Source organism: Cydia pomonella, chromosome 2 (genome assembly GCF_033807575.1).
Source record: "Cydia pomonella isolate Wapato2018A chromosome 2, ilCydPomo1, whole genome shotgun sequence".
Taxonomy (NCBI): domain Eukaryota; kingdom Metazoa; phylum Arthropoda; class Insecta; order Lepidoptera; family Tortricidae; genus Cydia; species Cydia pomonella.
The window spans coordinates 12690039-12705884 of NC_084704.1; the positions used below are offsets into that span (position 1 = coordinate 12690039).

Sequence of the window (15846 nt, forward strand, 5' to 3'; positions counted from 1 at the left end):
CGGTTTATTTTATACTCTAAATGTAGGACTCAGTTGTGTTTTCAGATAAAGACTTCGTATTATTAGATTGCCTAATTAAAAATGAAGTAATTAACAAAGAACGAAAAAATACCGTTTTCGTTCCACACAAAACGGCGTTTTTATTCCACCGATTTTTGGCTCATAATCCTAGATATTAAACACACTTGTTTTTTCAGTATATTATAACACTCGTGCTTTTTCATTATACATATTATCCGACTGAGTTAAGAAGGTAACTGATTGCTAGTAATATATATGGAAACGGAGCCTTTTTAAATTGGTCGAGTAGATTTTACAACGTGGACTGGCGGGAGCCGGCACCCCGCCGGCCGCCGGTGGCGGGGCGACAGGCGGCAGGCAGTATGACAGATGCAAGATTGCATACTAACCGATTTAACAATTAAAATTTGATTAATATGAAAGTTTATTTTTTCCTTGCAAGTGTGTTGAAAAACGTCGTATGAATTGTGTGCTATGGTCATTACACACATCGGCTTTCTTATTGCATTATAGCTAGGTATTATACAGTAAAGATTATAGATGCAACGAATATTCGCCCACTATTCGGTATTCGGCCGTAATTTCACTATTAGGCCGAATACCGTATAGTGGGATAGTATTCGACCGGATACCGAATTTTAGATAACGATAAACGAGGTTTAAAAAAGTAACAAACTACAAGTAATCAGTATAATCTTTCAGATCAAGTACCTTTATATTCATGGATAGTACAAAAACATGAGAAAATAATACAAAATATTTTTTACACAAACGACGAAAACTAACGCACCGCAATGTCCGCAATTCAATACGCACTGCGTGCAGAATAAGCGCAATTTCTATCAAAGACTGCTTACAGCGAGAAACAAGTTGCAAATTGCGCAGCGCACGCACGCGCGTATTCGAATTTACTTTATTTTAGGTAAAACTTCTACCCGAATATTAAGCTATTCGGCCGATGGCTCCGCTGGATTTTCGGTATTCGGCCAAGCCACTATTCGTTGCATCTCTAGTAAAGATATTAGCCACCGCGCCATAACACTTTCTGTTACATGTGGTTTTTGATCCGACTCCGACACTTTCAGGTTTCCAAGACGTTCCACTTACGTTTGATTCCAAAAAAAAAAACATTAAAAATTGGGCGATGTAAGCACGGAACCCTTGGAACGCGAGTCCGACTCGCACTTGTCCTGTTTTTTAAAAGATCTCATGCTTGCACACAGCTTACATTGCACAATTGGCTACTTGACAGGTTTTTAGGGTTCCGTAGCCAAATGGCAAAAAACGGAACCCTTATAGATTCGTCATGTTTGTAAATTAATGTCAATCGATCTTGATTTTCCTGAGGATCAACAAGAAAATTGCTATTTTGACCGGGAAATATTGCGTTTATGCATATAGTTGTCATACAATTTATTTTTCAATAACATTTAAGGAATCTTCTGGTATAATTTTCTTTTTTATATTTGAAATGTTTTTTATTTTTGAGCCTTTGAAGCCTTGTATTTTTTTATAACGTCAATATGTCTTTTTAAATTCCACCTTTTTATAATGAATGACCCATTTTCTATCTATTTAGTTCAATTTTGTTATAATATTCAACATGTGTCAAGTACCCGATTATATTATTTATATTGAATGGTAAGAATGGCAGAATAAGATGAGCCTTTAACTTTTTTTTAAATAATTAAAGATGGAAATTGTTTTTGATGTGAAGGTTCGATTTAAGTGCTGGTTGATGCTTAAATTATGATTATTTTAACTTATTTCCTCGCATATTTGGAGAAAAGCACTACAAATAGGCATTTATTAGGAACAGCAATTGGTGGATTCGTCTTCTTTAACGGACTCGCCTTCGCGTCGTCATCCACGAATTGCTCTTTCCCGGCCTCTGCAATAATGTACTATTAAATATAGTCGCACGTAGCCAAGTCTATGAGTCCGTATTTAACCAAAATACCTTTACCAACCGCCTCGGTCAAGTGCTCAAAGATTATATTAATATAATTATTATTAGTTATTACTGTGATTTATATTAGGTACTTTTAAAATGATCACTAGTTGTAATTTATGGATTAGATTCGCCGTAAATCTATCATCTATTTTAATTACCGTTTAAAGCAACACGTGTAAGCATTCGTACGTGAAATTGACTTATTATGATGACTAATTGATTTAAACGCTTAGTTAGGAACAATGTAAAAATGTATACTAATTTTAATACATGCTTTTATTGCCGACTTTACCTTTAGAAACCATCAACTCTCAAGAAGATTCTAATGCGCCCAACCACGATGTGTTTGCCGTTTTTTGTTGCTGATGAGTGGTTGGGTGAGAACAGCTCCATATCATATTGATGCAATATGAAATAAGCGTGTAAAAAATTGACGATTTTTCTAAATATCTATCTGTAATTGTCGGGTCGGGTAAATTAATATATGAGAATCCGAATAGCCTCTTAATATTATAAATCCGTCATCAATATTTCAAAAAAAAAATGGCTACCATTGTAAATTTTTTCATTTTTTTTTAATTGTGATGGAAATTGATATTTGCATCCGATCCGAAAGGTCCCTAATATGAATATAACTAATTTATTTAATAACATAAAACCTAAGAAATAAACAAACATAAAAATCTTACTAAGTACTTAAACTAAAGATAAAAAAATTGTGCTCAAATCGCCGTCAATGTGTAACGTGCCCAGAAAGCTGGCCGTATTTCCCCGCTGTATGACTATACTTATGCGCTGTGCGAAATAGTAACCAGTTCGCTGGTCGCCCGAGGCCTCTATTAAACGCGCCGACAAATCTTTATAATGCCGATGCGTAGGTACTTGGCCCCCATGGCCCCTAGGTTTTAACGCCAAACGCCGCAAACGTAGCTGCTTCCTAGTGCTGCATATTTGCGGCGCTTGAGGCTTCCGGCCGAGGATGCCGCAGCGCCAGCGGTAACTTTGGTGCTCGGGACATGGGACGGTGCCAGGGTATCAACGCATGTAGCGTCCGAAACTAGCGGCCAACCCATGCTCCAAGGCACCAGTGTCATTCCGTCGGGCCGCTTGCCATCGTCCCTGGCTAGACCGCTGGGCAAGTAGTGCCGGCACTCTGGCACTAACAAGGGCCCGATGGATGATATCATTGATACTGGCGTGGCCGGGGATTCTTCCAGCGCTTCGGACGCATGAGAGGCCTAGCATGTCCATCATGGCGCCGCATTGACATCGATGTGGCTGGTTAGTTGATGCCCCTAAACGTAATCTAACTGCCAGGCGGAAGGTAGTGTCATCCAAATAGGAATAGAACCAATTCAATAGTGAATCTAACTTGTCTAGATAGCCCTATAATCTGTAATTGCCGCCTGAGTTACTTTCTAACAAATATGGTTTTTACAGCAACAAAAGTGACTCTGGTAGAGCTCATGGGACTTTGGGGCTTGTTGCTCGTACTTTGTCCTATAATGGCGACAATACCCAAATAACTTTAGTAGCTGAGGCTTTTTCTAGGTGGTCCACGATTTGCCAAAGTGATGAGCGTCCTGATAACCCCAGTTACCAGAGAGCATGGGATGATATCTTGTGTAAAGTTAATTGCGCAACTTTGCTGGGCAGCACGGCTGGGGCGAACTTAGCGCGTCTCAAGGCCGCAACTTAGGCCCGAGTCGGGAGCATGGCCTTCCCCTCAGCTAGCCACCCTGATCGATAATGACTCTCTGAGGATAGAGGTTACCTTGCGTTTGGGTTGTAAAGTCTGCGAGTCGCACCGGTGTGTCTGTGGCGTCATGGTCCAGGAGGATGGCCACCATGGACTAAGTTGTCAAAGATGCGCAAGGCGTTTTTCTAGACATCACACAATCAATGATGCGATTCGCCGGGCTCTGGTGTCAGCCAACGTTCCTGCGCCGACTTAGGGATAGGGGCTGTGTTCCACGCTCCGGGTCGTATCTGGTGTAGGGGATTTCATTGGCTATACAACGTGGAAACGCTGCTAGCGTAATGGGAACTTTTGAATCGGATGCGATTCGGGGTGGCTGTGTATTAACAATGACGAAGCCTGTTACTTACTAGCAATGTCAAGCGGAGCAGGCTGGTCATTTGACACAAAGAGTAACTGGCAGGATGGTCAAAACAAGGTGAAGGCTCAGAAAGCAATTTTTGAGCTATATCTGCTAACCGGCAAGTATCTACCTACGTAACTCGATCTTGCCTTGCTACTGACGAAAACGGCAATACATATAGCCTATACGGCTTGTCAGTATCTATATACTTGTTGAAAGGCTAGATAAAAGTCTGGCCATACCTAGTTGCTAAGCAAATCCTGGGTTTCTATACTTAGAACGCTGAACCAAAAAAAAAAGCCAAAATAAAAAGGATCTAAATGTAATTTCTTCGACAGCCTCACCCCACAAAATCTGACGTCGCCGCGTTACCGCACTATAAAACCATGAAAACGATAAGAAATTAATTGTTTCCCCATGTTTTATAAACAGCGATCGTTGGCTTCTTAATCGTTGTGTTGCCTCTACCGTGGCCGAACGCTTATAAATTTGCTCTAAACATAGATAAACGCTATTGTTTCCGAGCTATTTAACGTAGGCAGAATGAAGTTCGTGATTGTCCTCGCCGTAGCCATATTCGCTTTAGCTGCTGTTCAGGTACCTATTTCTATTTTTACACAACTACTTATGTATTAAAGACTATTTGAGCTCGTGCAATTTGCAAAGAACTCTAAATGGGCAATTAGTCCAATAATTCGAGTGTTAGATTATTTTATGTCTCATCAGGTGTATCATGTTTCATCAGCAGAAACTCCAGATATTTATTCCAAATTCGACATTTAGCTTTTTTGTGCCGCGTTCAGAAAAATATAGAATATGCCGTTAAATTTAAAGCTAACGTATCAATTGTTACATTGCAAAATATCGCCTGTGTTAAGTATTAAAAGCGTCAAGTCCTCTACACTTTCTGATGTTGCACATTCTACAGTCAGCGCCAGTACCCGATGACAAGCCCGTAGACGCTCCACCGGCCGCGCCGGCCGCCGCCCCAGCAGCGCCGGAGGTCGCTACGCGTGCTGCGTCGGAAACATCGGCGGCTCCCGCGGTAAGCGCCGATTCTAATGGGTAACCGATCTAGGCTTTATTATGCTTTAGGTATACAGGTAGACTTGATAGTTAACATCAGGGATCGGCAAATCACGGCACGCGAGCTGTATGCGGCAGTTTGGAAATTTGGACGTACATCACGTACAGTCAGGGGTAGAAATTTCTAAGTGAAGTGTTTAAAATAATGAGCTGAACTTCACCTCTCTAATATTGTGAGAATAAGAGCGTGTCAAAGGCATTTTGAATCATTGAGTTATTATAGAACACTCGCCCTCATAGCATCTTAATTTTTGATATTCCTAAATATGATTTCTACCTGAGTGGCTCTTTTTCTCAAAAGTTTGCCATACTCCGATTAAGCAGGCCAACATATAAGCTTCAATTTAGTCATGATTGATAGTCGTTCAAATATGTATACACCTGCTGGTGCTGGGGCGTCGAAAGTGAATACTTAATTGCCTAAATTTCAGTTTTAACTTTTACGTGATTATACCTACTCGTATTAGACAAATATTAGGCTACAAAGAGAAGTCATACACTCTATGACGCACCTCATACGGGCATTAAGCACTGGAATCTCGACATATTATCACGAAATAAATTAAGAGATTTTATGTCACCTGTGCTTACGGCTGTGCCTTTTCACTGAGGCGGAGACAAGCGGGAATCAAGCAATTAGAAGAGATGTGGATTATAACCAATGCTATTGGCCGTGTGGGGTGCGCCATTAAATATATATAAACTAATAAGTTGAGTAATTTACACTAACTACTAAGTTGCACCAAAGAAAAATATGGAACATAATAAAACTTAGAGATCGTTTTGCCAGTGACAGTTTGGTACTACCAACCCCAAGTCACGACCTATAGATAGTCATTCATGCTCGGAACGCTATTTACTCGTAAAAATTAACTTTGAAAAGGCACAGAACAGATAATAGTGAGTAGTAAGTGCTCTGAGGAGGGGTGCGCAGCTTAAGAATAATATATCTCTAAATGTATTTAAATGTTTCGCCCTAAAGAAAGCCGAAGGAAGTTCAGCAGCGCCGACGACGCATCCTCCGCAATAAAAGAAGCCCAAGGGTAGCTGACAAGTACACGACACAAACGACTTCTAAAGATCCCGTCCAAGTCGTTTACTATGGGTGAAAACAACAATAAAGCCCAACACGAATGTGTATAAAATATTTCGAAATAAATGAAAGATAGATAACTTGTTTTTTTTTTCTCTAACCCTTTGCCAGGTCGCGAAGAAAAAGGCATTTTAATAAATTCTTTAAGTAAACTATACATATGTCGGCAAGTATACGACAGCGGCCGATCAACCAATCAATGATCAATGTCTTAACGGTAGTCACATTAAACCAAGGCCAAGAGCATGTCGGGCCATGCTGTGTATCAGAATCAGAATTTGTTCAACATAGGTGTATATAGGTGGTACGATTAAATACATTTCGATCACTATGTTTTATCCACAAATGCGGATGTACAAATTCAATATTAATATTATTCTAACAAATATCACAAAAAATTTGCAAAAAAATTCAGAAAACTAATTAATAAATTCAATCAATTGTGAGATGTCATACGATATTAAATTTACTGACATATAATAAAAATCTAATATATATATAAAAGATATTACAGTTGAAATGTGAGAAACAGTTCATAAAAAAATATTAATTATATATGTCGTTCAGGAAATCGTTGATTGAATAATAACATTTTCGAATTAGAAATTCAGTTAGCTTTTTTTTTTAAATATTTAGTATCTAATTACATTGTCATTTGGTATCTTATTATAGATAATAGGGGCCATTTAAGTATATTTTTATTAAAAAGGGCTGTATTGCCTTTTGGACCTCGTAACTTGTGCTCATATTGGGTTCTCACAGGCAATATGCGCCCTTGCGATGCAAGTACAAATAGTTGCGGGTTGGTTTTTACAAATAGAGCTATTTCTAGGATGTACATTGAAGGAAAAGTTAAAATCTTTAAATATTTAAAAGCGGGAGCACAACTTTCCCTGTATTTCAAGTTCAGCATTGCACGAATACATTTTTTTTTTGAGCTTTAAAAATATACTCTGTATAGTGTACCTACTCTGTGTAGAGTTTCGTAGTTACCATTCTGTCTGAACAAGCCAAACGGGAGCTAGTATCTAAGTATCATGTACATTACAAGCATAAGGGAGTACGCTTTGAACGAGTGCGTCTTTACTAAGAAGAGAAGTTTGCAATGTTTTAGAAGGTCCTTATTCGTTTTGAAAGACCTATCCAACAGTAACAGTAAGTAACGAGTATTGGGCCAAGCAAAAATAAATTTGTGTGGAAGGTATATACCGTTTTTTTATTGTAGTTTTTATTTTACCGTTCTGTCGCCATGCGTGATTTATGTATCCGTGGCAAATTGCAACTTTCTAGCTCTAAGGACCACGCCGCGGACGGACATGGCGTAGCTATAAGGGTTTCAAAGTGATTACGAAACTCTAAAAATGCTTTTAATTGGCTGGTATTCAGTAAAACCTGACTGGTAACTAACCGAAATACAAAATGCACGAAAGTATTTGGAAGACAATGGAGTATGTATCTTTTCCTTCAGTCTGGTTTTTGCATTTCACCTTCGTTATTCGGATTATAAGATGAGTGATCAGCCACGCGGCTGGAGCAATACTGTATACCTAGGTTGTAGCAAAGTAGTTTCAGCTTTGGGGAAGCCATGAAGTCCATATTCAAAATGGCGTGATTGAGGTCATTTAAAAATAATTGGGCATACAAAGACATTGAACTGTTTTATTATAAATTATTGTCAGTTGACCGTGAAAAAGATAATGTCCCGGTAGCTTCCGCGGGAAGGCAGTTCGACGGGCGGCAGCGCCACCGCCGCGGCGCTGCCCATGCTGTAGCGGGTGCTCTCAGAATCCTGGAAACAAAAGGTGAAAGGAAAATTTAGGAGATATCATTTTCATTGAATACCACAGATTGTCAATAGAGTTCAATGCAAATCATATCACCAAAATTTTCCTAAATCCTATCAATCTTTAAGAAACGCCACTGCAACAATGGTTTTATTTTGAGTTCACATTGGTCGATTAGTGATAAATACTAGAGTTGCATTACTTAATCATAAAATGATGTAGATTTACTCTGTATGATCAAATATTGCTAGCTGTATCGCAAACACCATAGTACTCACTGTGGTGTTTGCGATACAGCTATGTTTAGTCGTAAAAGTTCTGATCTCTCCTTATAAAAGCACTGCACCCTTTTAAGAAGCCTTGTTCAGTATGACCATCTCAATACATTTTTGTTACTCGGATCATGATCCCAAAATAACCCTGTATTTGGTTATATTTTACCTGTTGCTGCGGCCCATGTCTGCTAGGTTCGCCCGAGAGAGGCACCGACCGCGGCTCTCGCGCCCGCTTTCTTTTGACGGCCCGTTTGGAACCGTCGAAACGCTTCTTGCCTGTGGCACTCGACTGGTCTAATAAAAAAAATTAAAAAGAACTGGTCACGTAAATAAAGTAAATCTAATCGCTCTGGGAAATCAGTTTGTTGTTAGTGGTTCATACAGCTTATGAAATCTTTGCTGAAATCAGATTGGTTAGATATCATATATAATAGGAGGTATGTTAACAAGAGTTTATTAATACAAAAGTATGTACGTAGGTATATATTATTAAATACTTACTTAGAACGAAGTTATAACTATTGCGGTGACTCATATAAACATTTCTTTCTTCGAATTTATATACGTGGTTAAGTAATATGGCTGATGTGGGCTTTGAACCTTCGCCATTTTCACTGTTTAAGAATGAGAATTCTTCTCATGGGTTTCGGTCGGTACTTCGTACCCATCGGCACACTAATCGCGTAAACTTTGATAGACTTGTGGTAAGCCTTCTGTACGAACCGTCAGGCGCCTCCATTGAACGAGCTGGTCTCGAATAGCTGCCGCGTGTGGGTATTAGGCCAGTGGGTTTTCTGTACGAACCATCCGACTTATCGGCTCCTGCGAACAGCGTAGGCGGTGAGGCGCTTCGTGTTAGAGACGAACGCCGGCACTCTATCAGACGCACCAGGTTATCCAAGGCTATTTGTTTGGTCTGTAAACGAGGAAGTCACATGTAGAAACAGCTCTGTTAACTCCGTGAACACATTAATTTCTTAATTTTCACAAGAGGTATTTATTTTATAAGCAGCAACACCGGTATCTTACCTTATTTGATGACTGATTTACAAAGATCCAGTAACTCGAATTTTTCTATATGGGATGGGATGAAAATTTGCTCAAAACAGTAAGAAACACACACACAGTGTTACAGTGAGTGATTTGTAGCTGTCACGAAACCCTGCGCACGATTCCACAAGTGCAGATTCTTCTTCGATCATTGGTCTAGCTAGGCTAACGTCCATGCAACTCGCCTATTGTCTTTGTAAGAGTAAGGTAAAGATGACAGTGTAGACTGTAGATGACTATATGGATATTTGTTAAATGACTAGAACGGTTAGAATCCATGTAAATGATGTTTAGCATTAGCAAGTGAAATTCGTGTCAACACTGCTGTAGGTAAGCGGTTCCTGTTAATAAATATATTTATATTTATCTCATCCCAAATGATGGTCACCTTTCTCCTATATTAACAATCAAATGATTGTAGACAGTTTTTTGGTAGAGAATCACGTTTTTGAACCTAGGTAATAATATTTTGCAGAGGAAGTTTATGATATCTAATCTACATAGGTACACGGTGGAAAGCATAGGGTGGTAACTTATCAAATGGAACCGACCTTAACTTCTTCCAGCAAAGGGTCCAAGGCAGTCGGGTCGGTAGAATCTTTAAGGGCTTCCCAACTCAAATAAAATTTTCGGTCCGCCAGTCGAATGGAATTCTCCAGTTCGCGTGTTTCTATAAGAATACATAGATACCTAAGTACTTATATATTTATCCTCTCATGAAAAGAGCACAGTCAGCCGAATATTTTGCCTCCTAGTTTATTATCATTTTATCTAATTAATACTTACCAAACGTGCGCGGGCGCTGTTCTCATCTATCAGTTCCCTGCGATATTGACCTAACGTCATCGATTCCAGCAGCCATCGGTTCTACAGACAGTAAGTATGCCGTGCTATACACCAATGAGCTTGGCTTTTTTGCGAATCTATTCATTTTGGTATAATTCGATTTCACGAAGAAACTGCGAGCATCATAGCTCGTTCCACTACTACCTCATAAAATCTCATGATAAACTCACCAGTCCAGTCCTCATTGAGGCTGGCCAAATACGGGAACACAACAAACGTCGCAACTAACAGTCAAAATAAAATAAACACCAGTTTCCTTGACGCGAGGTGCGCGACGATCTGCTTATTCTGCGCGCGGCTGTGAAGCGCTGAGGGCGCGTGCGCGTCACCTCATCACGCGCGTTACGCGCCTCCGCCGTCAACACGACGACCACAACAAGCGCCTCACTTAAACACTCAAAATGAAATAAACTCACCAGTTTCCTTGAGGGTGGCGAGGTGCGCGACGAGTTGCTTTTTCTGCGCGCGGACTGCGCGGCGCTGGGCGCGCGTACGTGTCACCACGTCGCGCGCGTTACGCGCCTCTGCCGCAAGCGCGGCAAGTTCACGCGCCTCCTCTTCTAGACGCTTCTCAAGTTCACTGTATATGTACATTATTTACAACAGTAGAAAGGTAATTTCTATTTTATCCAGTGCAGATTTAGCAGTATAAGTTATAACATCAAATAAAAGGTCTGGAAATTTTACCTGGCCCAAATCCTAATCAAAGAAGTAAACCAAGGCAACCATGACTTAATCAGAAAAGTTCTAAACGCCTGCCGGATGGAAAGAGACGGTATCCAGGATAGAACGAAGTAGAAAACAGTCTAAGTGGCAAAGTGGACTCCGTCGCAGTACGTAGCACTCGCAGTATCTACAATTCTACCATCGGCGTACCGCAGTCAATAATAGTAAGTAAGTAGTAGTAGACATAGAAACTCGTTTTTGAAAGTCAGTTAAAAATGAACATTCAGATATAGTGAATAATCCGTTTCCATCGATTTTCTTTCGGACAGGTACGTCGAAGGTCTCAGAAACAATTGTATTTTTCAAACCGGTTTTGTTCATTCACCCGGAAACGAAAAGTATTTCGTTTCCGGTTATCGATTAAAGAACTATTGAGATACCGGTTAGGAAAGAAGGTTCTTTCGTTCGCATTCCATCAACTAACCGGTTTTTAATAAACGAAATAATAAAACATAGTTTCGATATTTTATACACACAGTAGGTACAAACATTAAAAAATACAAAAATGTTAACCTAAATTAAGGTAAAACTTAAATCTAACCAACACACAAAAACTATCTGCAAAACTCGCCCCTGGCCCCTCCAGACGCATAGAAGCTAATCACGCTCGCTGCGTTGCTACGTTGAACAGCGATGGATAACCTCTGCATCAGGAACGACCCGGAGCGAGCGGAACGATATAGCACAGGGTGAAATATTAACTACGGTTCATACTCTGCGTAGTGACTTTATAGGGCATACTGAACAACTTTCACTGAAGCGCTGGTGGCAGCGGTAAGAGCGTGCGACTTGCAATCCAGAGGTCGCGGCTTCACAACACAACGCGAACTACTTTTACTATGGGACCAATGCCGAAATCACGAAAAAAGTTTTGGCTGTCCCATTTAAATCAGCGGCATCACATCAGCTGGAATGTATGAAACAGCCAAATATTTTTTCGCGATTAGTTTGACATTGGTCATTGGTCGCATAGTAACTGTAAATGTTATTCAGTATGGTATGACCTATAAGTATAATCATTACGTAGAGTATGAACGGTGGTTAAAATTTCACCCTGTATAGCGGTTTTGGAACGATATTAACAGGTATTTCAATACCAGTTCCGAGCTCTGGTTGGTTATGCTACTTCATTCATTCTCAGTACTAATAATACTAATAGTACGAGTACCTGTGCCTGATGGTCTATCGACTAAAACATAGAAAGAATCAGTGTTGGTATTTGCCTGACCTTGGATATTCGCCAGTGATTTTCCCATAAGACTGGATGTTTCTTATCACCTCGACCAGATGGTGTAGTTGGTTGCAGAATTCGGGTAATTGCTCCGGCGTTAGGCATTGCCCGCTGTATCTATACAGAACTACATTTTTACAATTCCATTCCAGTACCTGCCTAAATGAAATCAATTTAGATCGATTAAATTCGAAGAGGCCTGATATAAAGCAAAATTAATTGGCTTATGTGTTTGAAGTCGGTCCCAAGCCAAATAGATACCCCGCTACACCCCGCGCATGCGACGGGACTCGAGCGCGGAGGGGAAGTTAGTGCCGAGCAATAGAACCCAAACGGGCAGACACCTGCGGGCACACGTCGGGTGTAGTGGGGGACATATTTGGGGTGGCACCGACTTCAAACATATCAGGAAATCGTATGTAAGTAAATACCAATAATGTTTGCTATTTATGTAGTTCCTGGGTGTTTTATGAAAGCGGTTTTTCTTATTTAAAATATTTTTTCCACTAGGTATTACAGATGAAGAGGGAAGAATAGCATAATAATCTAACGTAATAACGGATTTCTATGAAATTGCACTTCGGGAGAAAACGGTTTCTACTAACTAAAGTTAACCGGAATATCAGATACTTTTGGCACGTTGTTTCATCCGCTACTTTTGATGCTGACTGTATATATATACTAGGTTTCGCTTTTTTGGAATTATTCTTTTGTTTTGCAAGTTTTCAGAAAAAGGAAAACCTATAAACCTTGTTTTTCGTAGTATCAATAACATACAAAAAAAATATGGGGAATGGAAAATATGAAGAAGTGGAAAAACGTTTTCTCTTTTTGTATGGACAATCACGTGGTATACTACCCTTTTAACAAATATTATTATTATGGTGCTCCCACACTGCAGTTTTATAAAGTTATATAACCGCCAGTGTAGAAGCACTATCTCAATAGATAGGAGAGATGTATACTTAGATCCGCAAGAAAATATCTTCATGTAGAGAACACATTTTCTAACCTCAAATCGATGTTAGCGCCAAGGGGGTTCCGTGAGGAAGTATCAGAGGGCGCTGCGTCTTCGTCGTCGGTCATCGTGCTCTCGCTGTTGCTGATGGTGGTTGGGAACAAGACCCTGTTTCCAAGGACGTAATAGACACAGTAAAATGTATTTTAATGAGAATGGTTAGGTTATCAGATCGTTGCGAGTGAATTCGCCGTTAGGGGCGCTGGTGTAGCGTCCGTGTTTGTTTTAAAAACCGGGCAAGTGCGACTAGTGCGAGTCGGACTCGCCCAACGAGGGCTCCGTACTTTTTAGTATTTGTTGTTACAGCGGCAAAAGAAATAAATGCATCATCTGTGGAAATTTCAAGTGTCTAACTATCACGGTTCATAAGATACAGCCTGGTGACGGATGGACGGACGGACAGCGGTGTCTTAGTAATAGGTTCGCGTTTCACCCTTTGAGTACGGAACCCGAAAAAATATGCAAACTAAAGAGTAATTACGAGTAAATGAATGTTATAGCCCTAAAAGAAGCTTGACTTAATGATTAAGTAATTACTAATTCAGCACTTTTTCAAAAGTGCAAAATGAGCTTTAAACACGTTAGGTACGTGAATAAAGCACAAGTGCCTATGCACTGTTACAACCTTTAGAATTTAAGGGGCATTAAGCCTTACCCGCTAGAAGTGGAAAGCCGTTTTTCGAACGTGTTGTTACCGCCGCGCAGTTTGCCCAGTAGTCGACCCAACAGACGTAATTGCCTCCTCCCACCCTCCATTCGACCGTGTGGAAGATCCGTAACGATATGGTGTCGTGGTGGTACTGGCAAAAATCATTGTAATATTAGGAGCACGTCCCCGCTTCCTATAAAAGAGACGAATCATACTGCGCTTAGAGGGCAGCAAGCTCAATATTGGTCATATCATATGCTGGATTGCTGTTACCATACGTCAGACAGATCGACTATGCGTCTTGCGCATGTTATGTTCACTTTTAATCTGAGATACCTAAAACATTTTTTATGTGCAAATGTTAAAGAAACGACTGCGTTACGTCCAGCTTACACCAGATATAAACAATAGGTCGATCTTACCTACTACTGGCTCAATCTTACAAACTGACGTGGGTATCAAGTTATCAACTGTACCATTACGTAGATGTCCACAATCGAAATAGGTACTTACATTTTAGAAGGATTTTTGATGAGGTGAAAACGACATGGATGTTTTTATTTTGCACAAATCCATTTTTATAAAAAAATATTCATGTTATTGAATAAAACAGCACTCAAGCCATCTTATGCGGCTGTCAAGTAGATATATCAGCTTGACAGTTCCGTCAAAATGTGGCCAGTGTTGATTGTATAAAGTTTTTCAGCGTCAAGTTTGATGATACTTACCAAAGAGTAAAGTAAGTATATATACTTACCAATATATATCAAAGAATAAAGTAAGTAAACATATATAAAGTTACTCAATGTAGCATATACCTCCACCTTCCGTAGTAGCATACGTCGCTATAAGTCCTGGCGCGGGCTTTAAAAAAAATACGCCAAAAAATAACGTTTGTTGAGGAGTGACATCTCTTATGGTAGAACTGTTGCAAAAGTGTCCAGCTGTCAGTTATAAATAATAGTTCCAAATCTCTCCAGAGTAGAGCTAGAGTAGCTAAGAACCTAGGCGCTATTGACGGAGTGAAGTGCGCTGTCTATGATTTGATTTTTTTGTTCAAGTATAGTTCAAGTATTCTAGGTATAGTAGCGCCACCTATTTAAGGTTTTATGATGACACTTTTTGGTACATGGAGATTTATTTCCTTACCTCCACATTCCGTTTGTTGTATCGGAGCCCCACTTAAATATTTATTTTATTCTGTTTTTAGTATTTCTTGTTATAGCGGCAACAGAAATACATACTTAATCTATGAAAATTTCAACTATATCTAGCTATCACGGTTTATGAGATACAGCCTGGTGACAGACGGACAGTCTTAATAATAGGGTCCCGTTTTTACCCTTTGGGTACGGAACCCTAAAAGTGTAATAGGATAGGACCCTCGAATGAACACATTATCACGTTCGGTGCCATCTTCGTATGTCCATGGATGGCATCTTTACACTTGCAATGATATGATCGACTTTATTAGTCGTTCGACAATAGCACCTTTGCATTTGCTAACAACTGACAAGAACTTAGACTTCGACCATGCTAAGTTTATAAAGACATGGCAATGACAATATAATATATCCCATAGGAGCGCCTTAATTGATCTTAGCACGGTCGGGCTCTACCTTGGCCAAGTAGTTTCGTGTGCTACCGATAGACCGCGGGCCAGGAGCATATATAGTCAGTCATCGCCTCCCGGCTGATACTTTGTCAGATGATAGTTTAGATGCTATTATGAATTACAAAAATAGCCGGTAGTACCGCGGTGGAAAGAAAATCAGTCATCGCCTCCCGATTAATTGTGTCAGATGACAATTGAGATGCAATTTTTAATTTAAAAAACAGTCAGCCGGTTGTATCGCGATGGAAAGACGACTGGTCACAAAAAAAAATACACGCCTTACTAATGTCCGCAAAGCATGCGTAATCAGTTTATTGAATAGCCTGATGGAATGCTACATGCAATGCTTCATGATTTTGTTATCACTATCATAAACAACTAAAGTGCTTATTGCCA

At 39.9% G+C, this 15846-nt stretch overlaps 2 protein-coding genes across 7 annotated transcripts; one reads left to right on the top strand and one right to left on the bottom strand.

Annotated features, from left to right (window-relative positions):
- Positions 1 to 4259: 4259 nt before the first annotated feature.
- On the top strand, positions 4260 to 6336 carry LOC133534409 (uncharacterized). 2 transcript variants are annotated; one of them, XR_009802018.1, is made up of 3 exons: positions 4260 to 4674; positions 5006 to 5122; positions 6146 to 6336. XR_009802018.1 is itself a non-coding variant. In XM_061873501.1 (3 exons), the coding sequence occupies exons 1-3, from the start codon at positions 4621 to 4623 to the stop codon at positions 6270 to 6272; spliced, it is 318 nt and encodes a 105-aa protein (XP_061729485.1). In that variant the 5' UTR covers positions 4502 to 4620; the 3' UTR covers positions 6273 to 6336. The 2 variants fall into 2 exon arrangements, 1 of the variants encoding a protein (XP_061729485.1); XM_061873501.1 differs by having other exon boundaries at positions 4502 to 4674; positions 5006 to 5142.
- A 1559-nt stretch (positions 6337 to 7895) lies between these two features.
- Positions 7896 to 14504, bottom strand: LOC133534411 (uncharacterized). 5 transcript variants are annotated; one of them, XM_061873506.1, is made up of 9 exons: positions 14349 to 14504; positions 13842 to 13986; positions 13181 to 13294; positions 12166 to 12285; positions 10628 to 10791; positions 9917 to 10035; positions 9120 to 9137; positions 8482 to 8609; positions 7896 to 8045 (listed from the first exon to the last, which is right to left on the bottom strand). In XM_061873506.1, the coding sequence occupies exons 2-9, from the start codon at positions 13940 to 13942 to the stop codon at positions 7919 to 7921; spliced, it is 891 nt and encodes a 296-aa protein (XP_061729490.1). In that variant the 5' UTR covers positions 13943 to 13986; positions 14349 to 14504; the 3' UTR covers positions 7896 to 7918. The 5 variants fall into 5 exon arrangements, 3 of the variants coding, with proteins under 3 accessions (XP_061729490.1, XP_061729489.1, XP_061729488.1); XM_061873505.1 differs by having other exon boundaries at positions 9120 to 9231; XM_061873504.1 differs by having other exon boundaries at positions 9039 to 9231.
- Between the last annotated feature and the right edge of the window lie 1342 nt (positions 14505 to 15846).

Coding starts and splice junctions, on each gene's coding strand:
- LOC133534409 (XM_061873501.1), top strand. CDS start 4,621: ATGAAGTTCGTGATTGTCCTCGCCGTAGCCATATTCGCTTTAGCTGCT. Junction 4,675..5,005: donor TCGCTTTAGCTGCTGTTCAG/GTACCTATTTCT, acceptor CACATTCTACAG/TCAGCGCCAGTACCCGATGA. Junction 5,143..6,145: donor GTAAGCGCCGATTCTAATGG/GTAACCGATCTA, acceptor TTCGCCCTAAAG/AAAGCCGAAGGAAGTTCAGC.
- LOC133534411 (XM_061873504.1), bottom strand. CDS start 13,942: ATGGAGGGTGGGAGGAGGCAATTACGTCTGTTGGGTCGACTACTGGGC. Junction 8,610..9,038: donor TTCAATGGAGGCGCCTGACG/GTTCGTACAGAA, acceptor TTTTTTTATTAG/ACCAGTCGAGTGCCACAGGC. Junction 8,046..8,481: donor GACATGGGCCGCAGCAACAG/GTAAAATATAAC, acceptor TTTTGTTTCCAG/GATTCTGAGAGCACCCGCTA.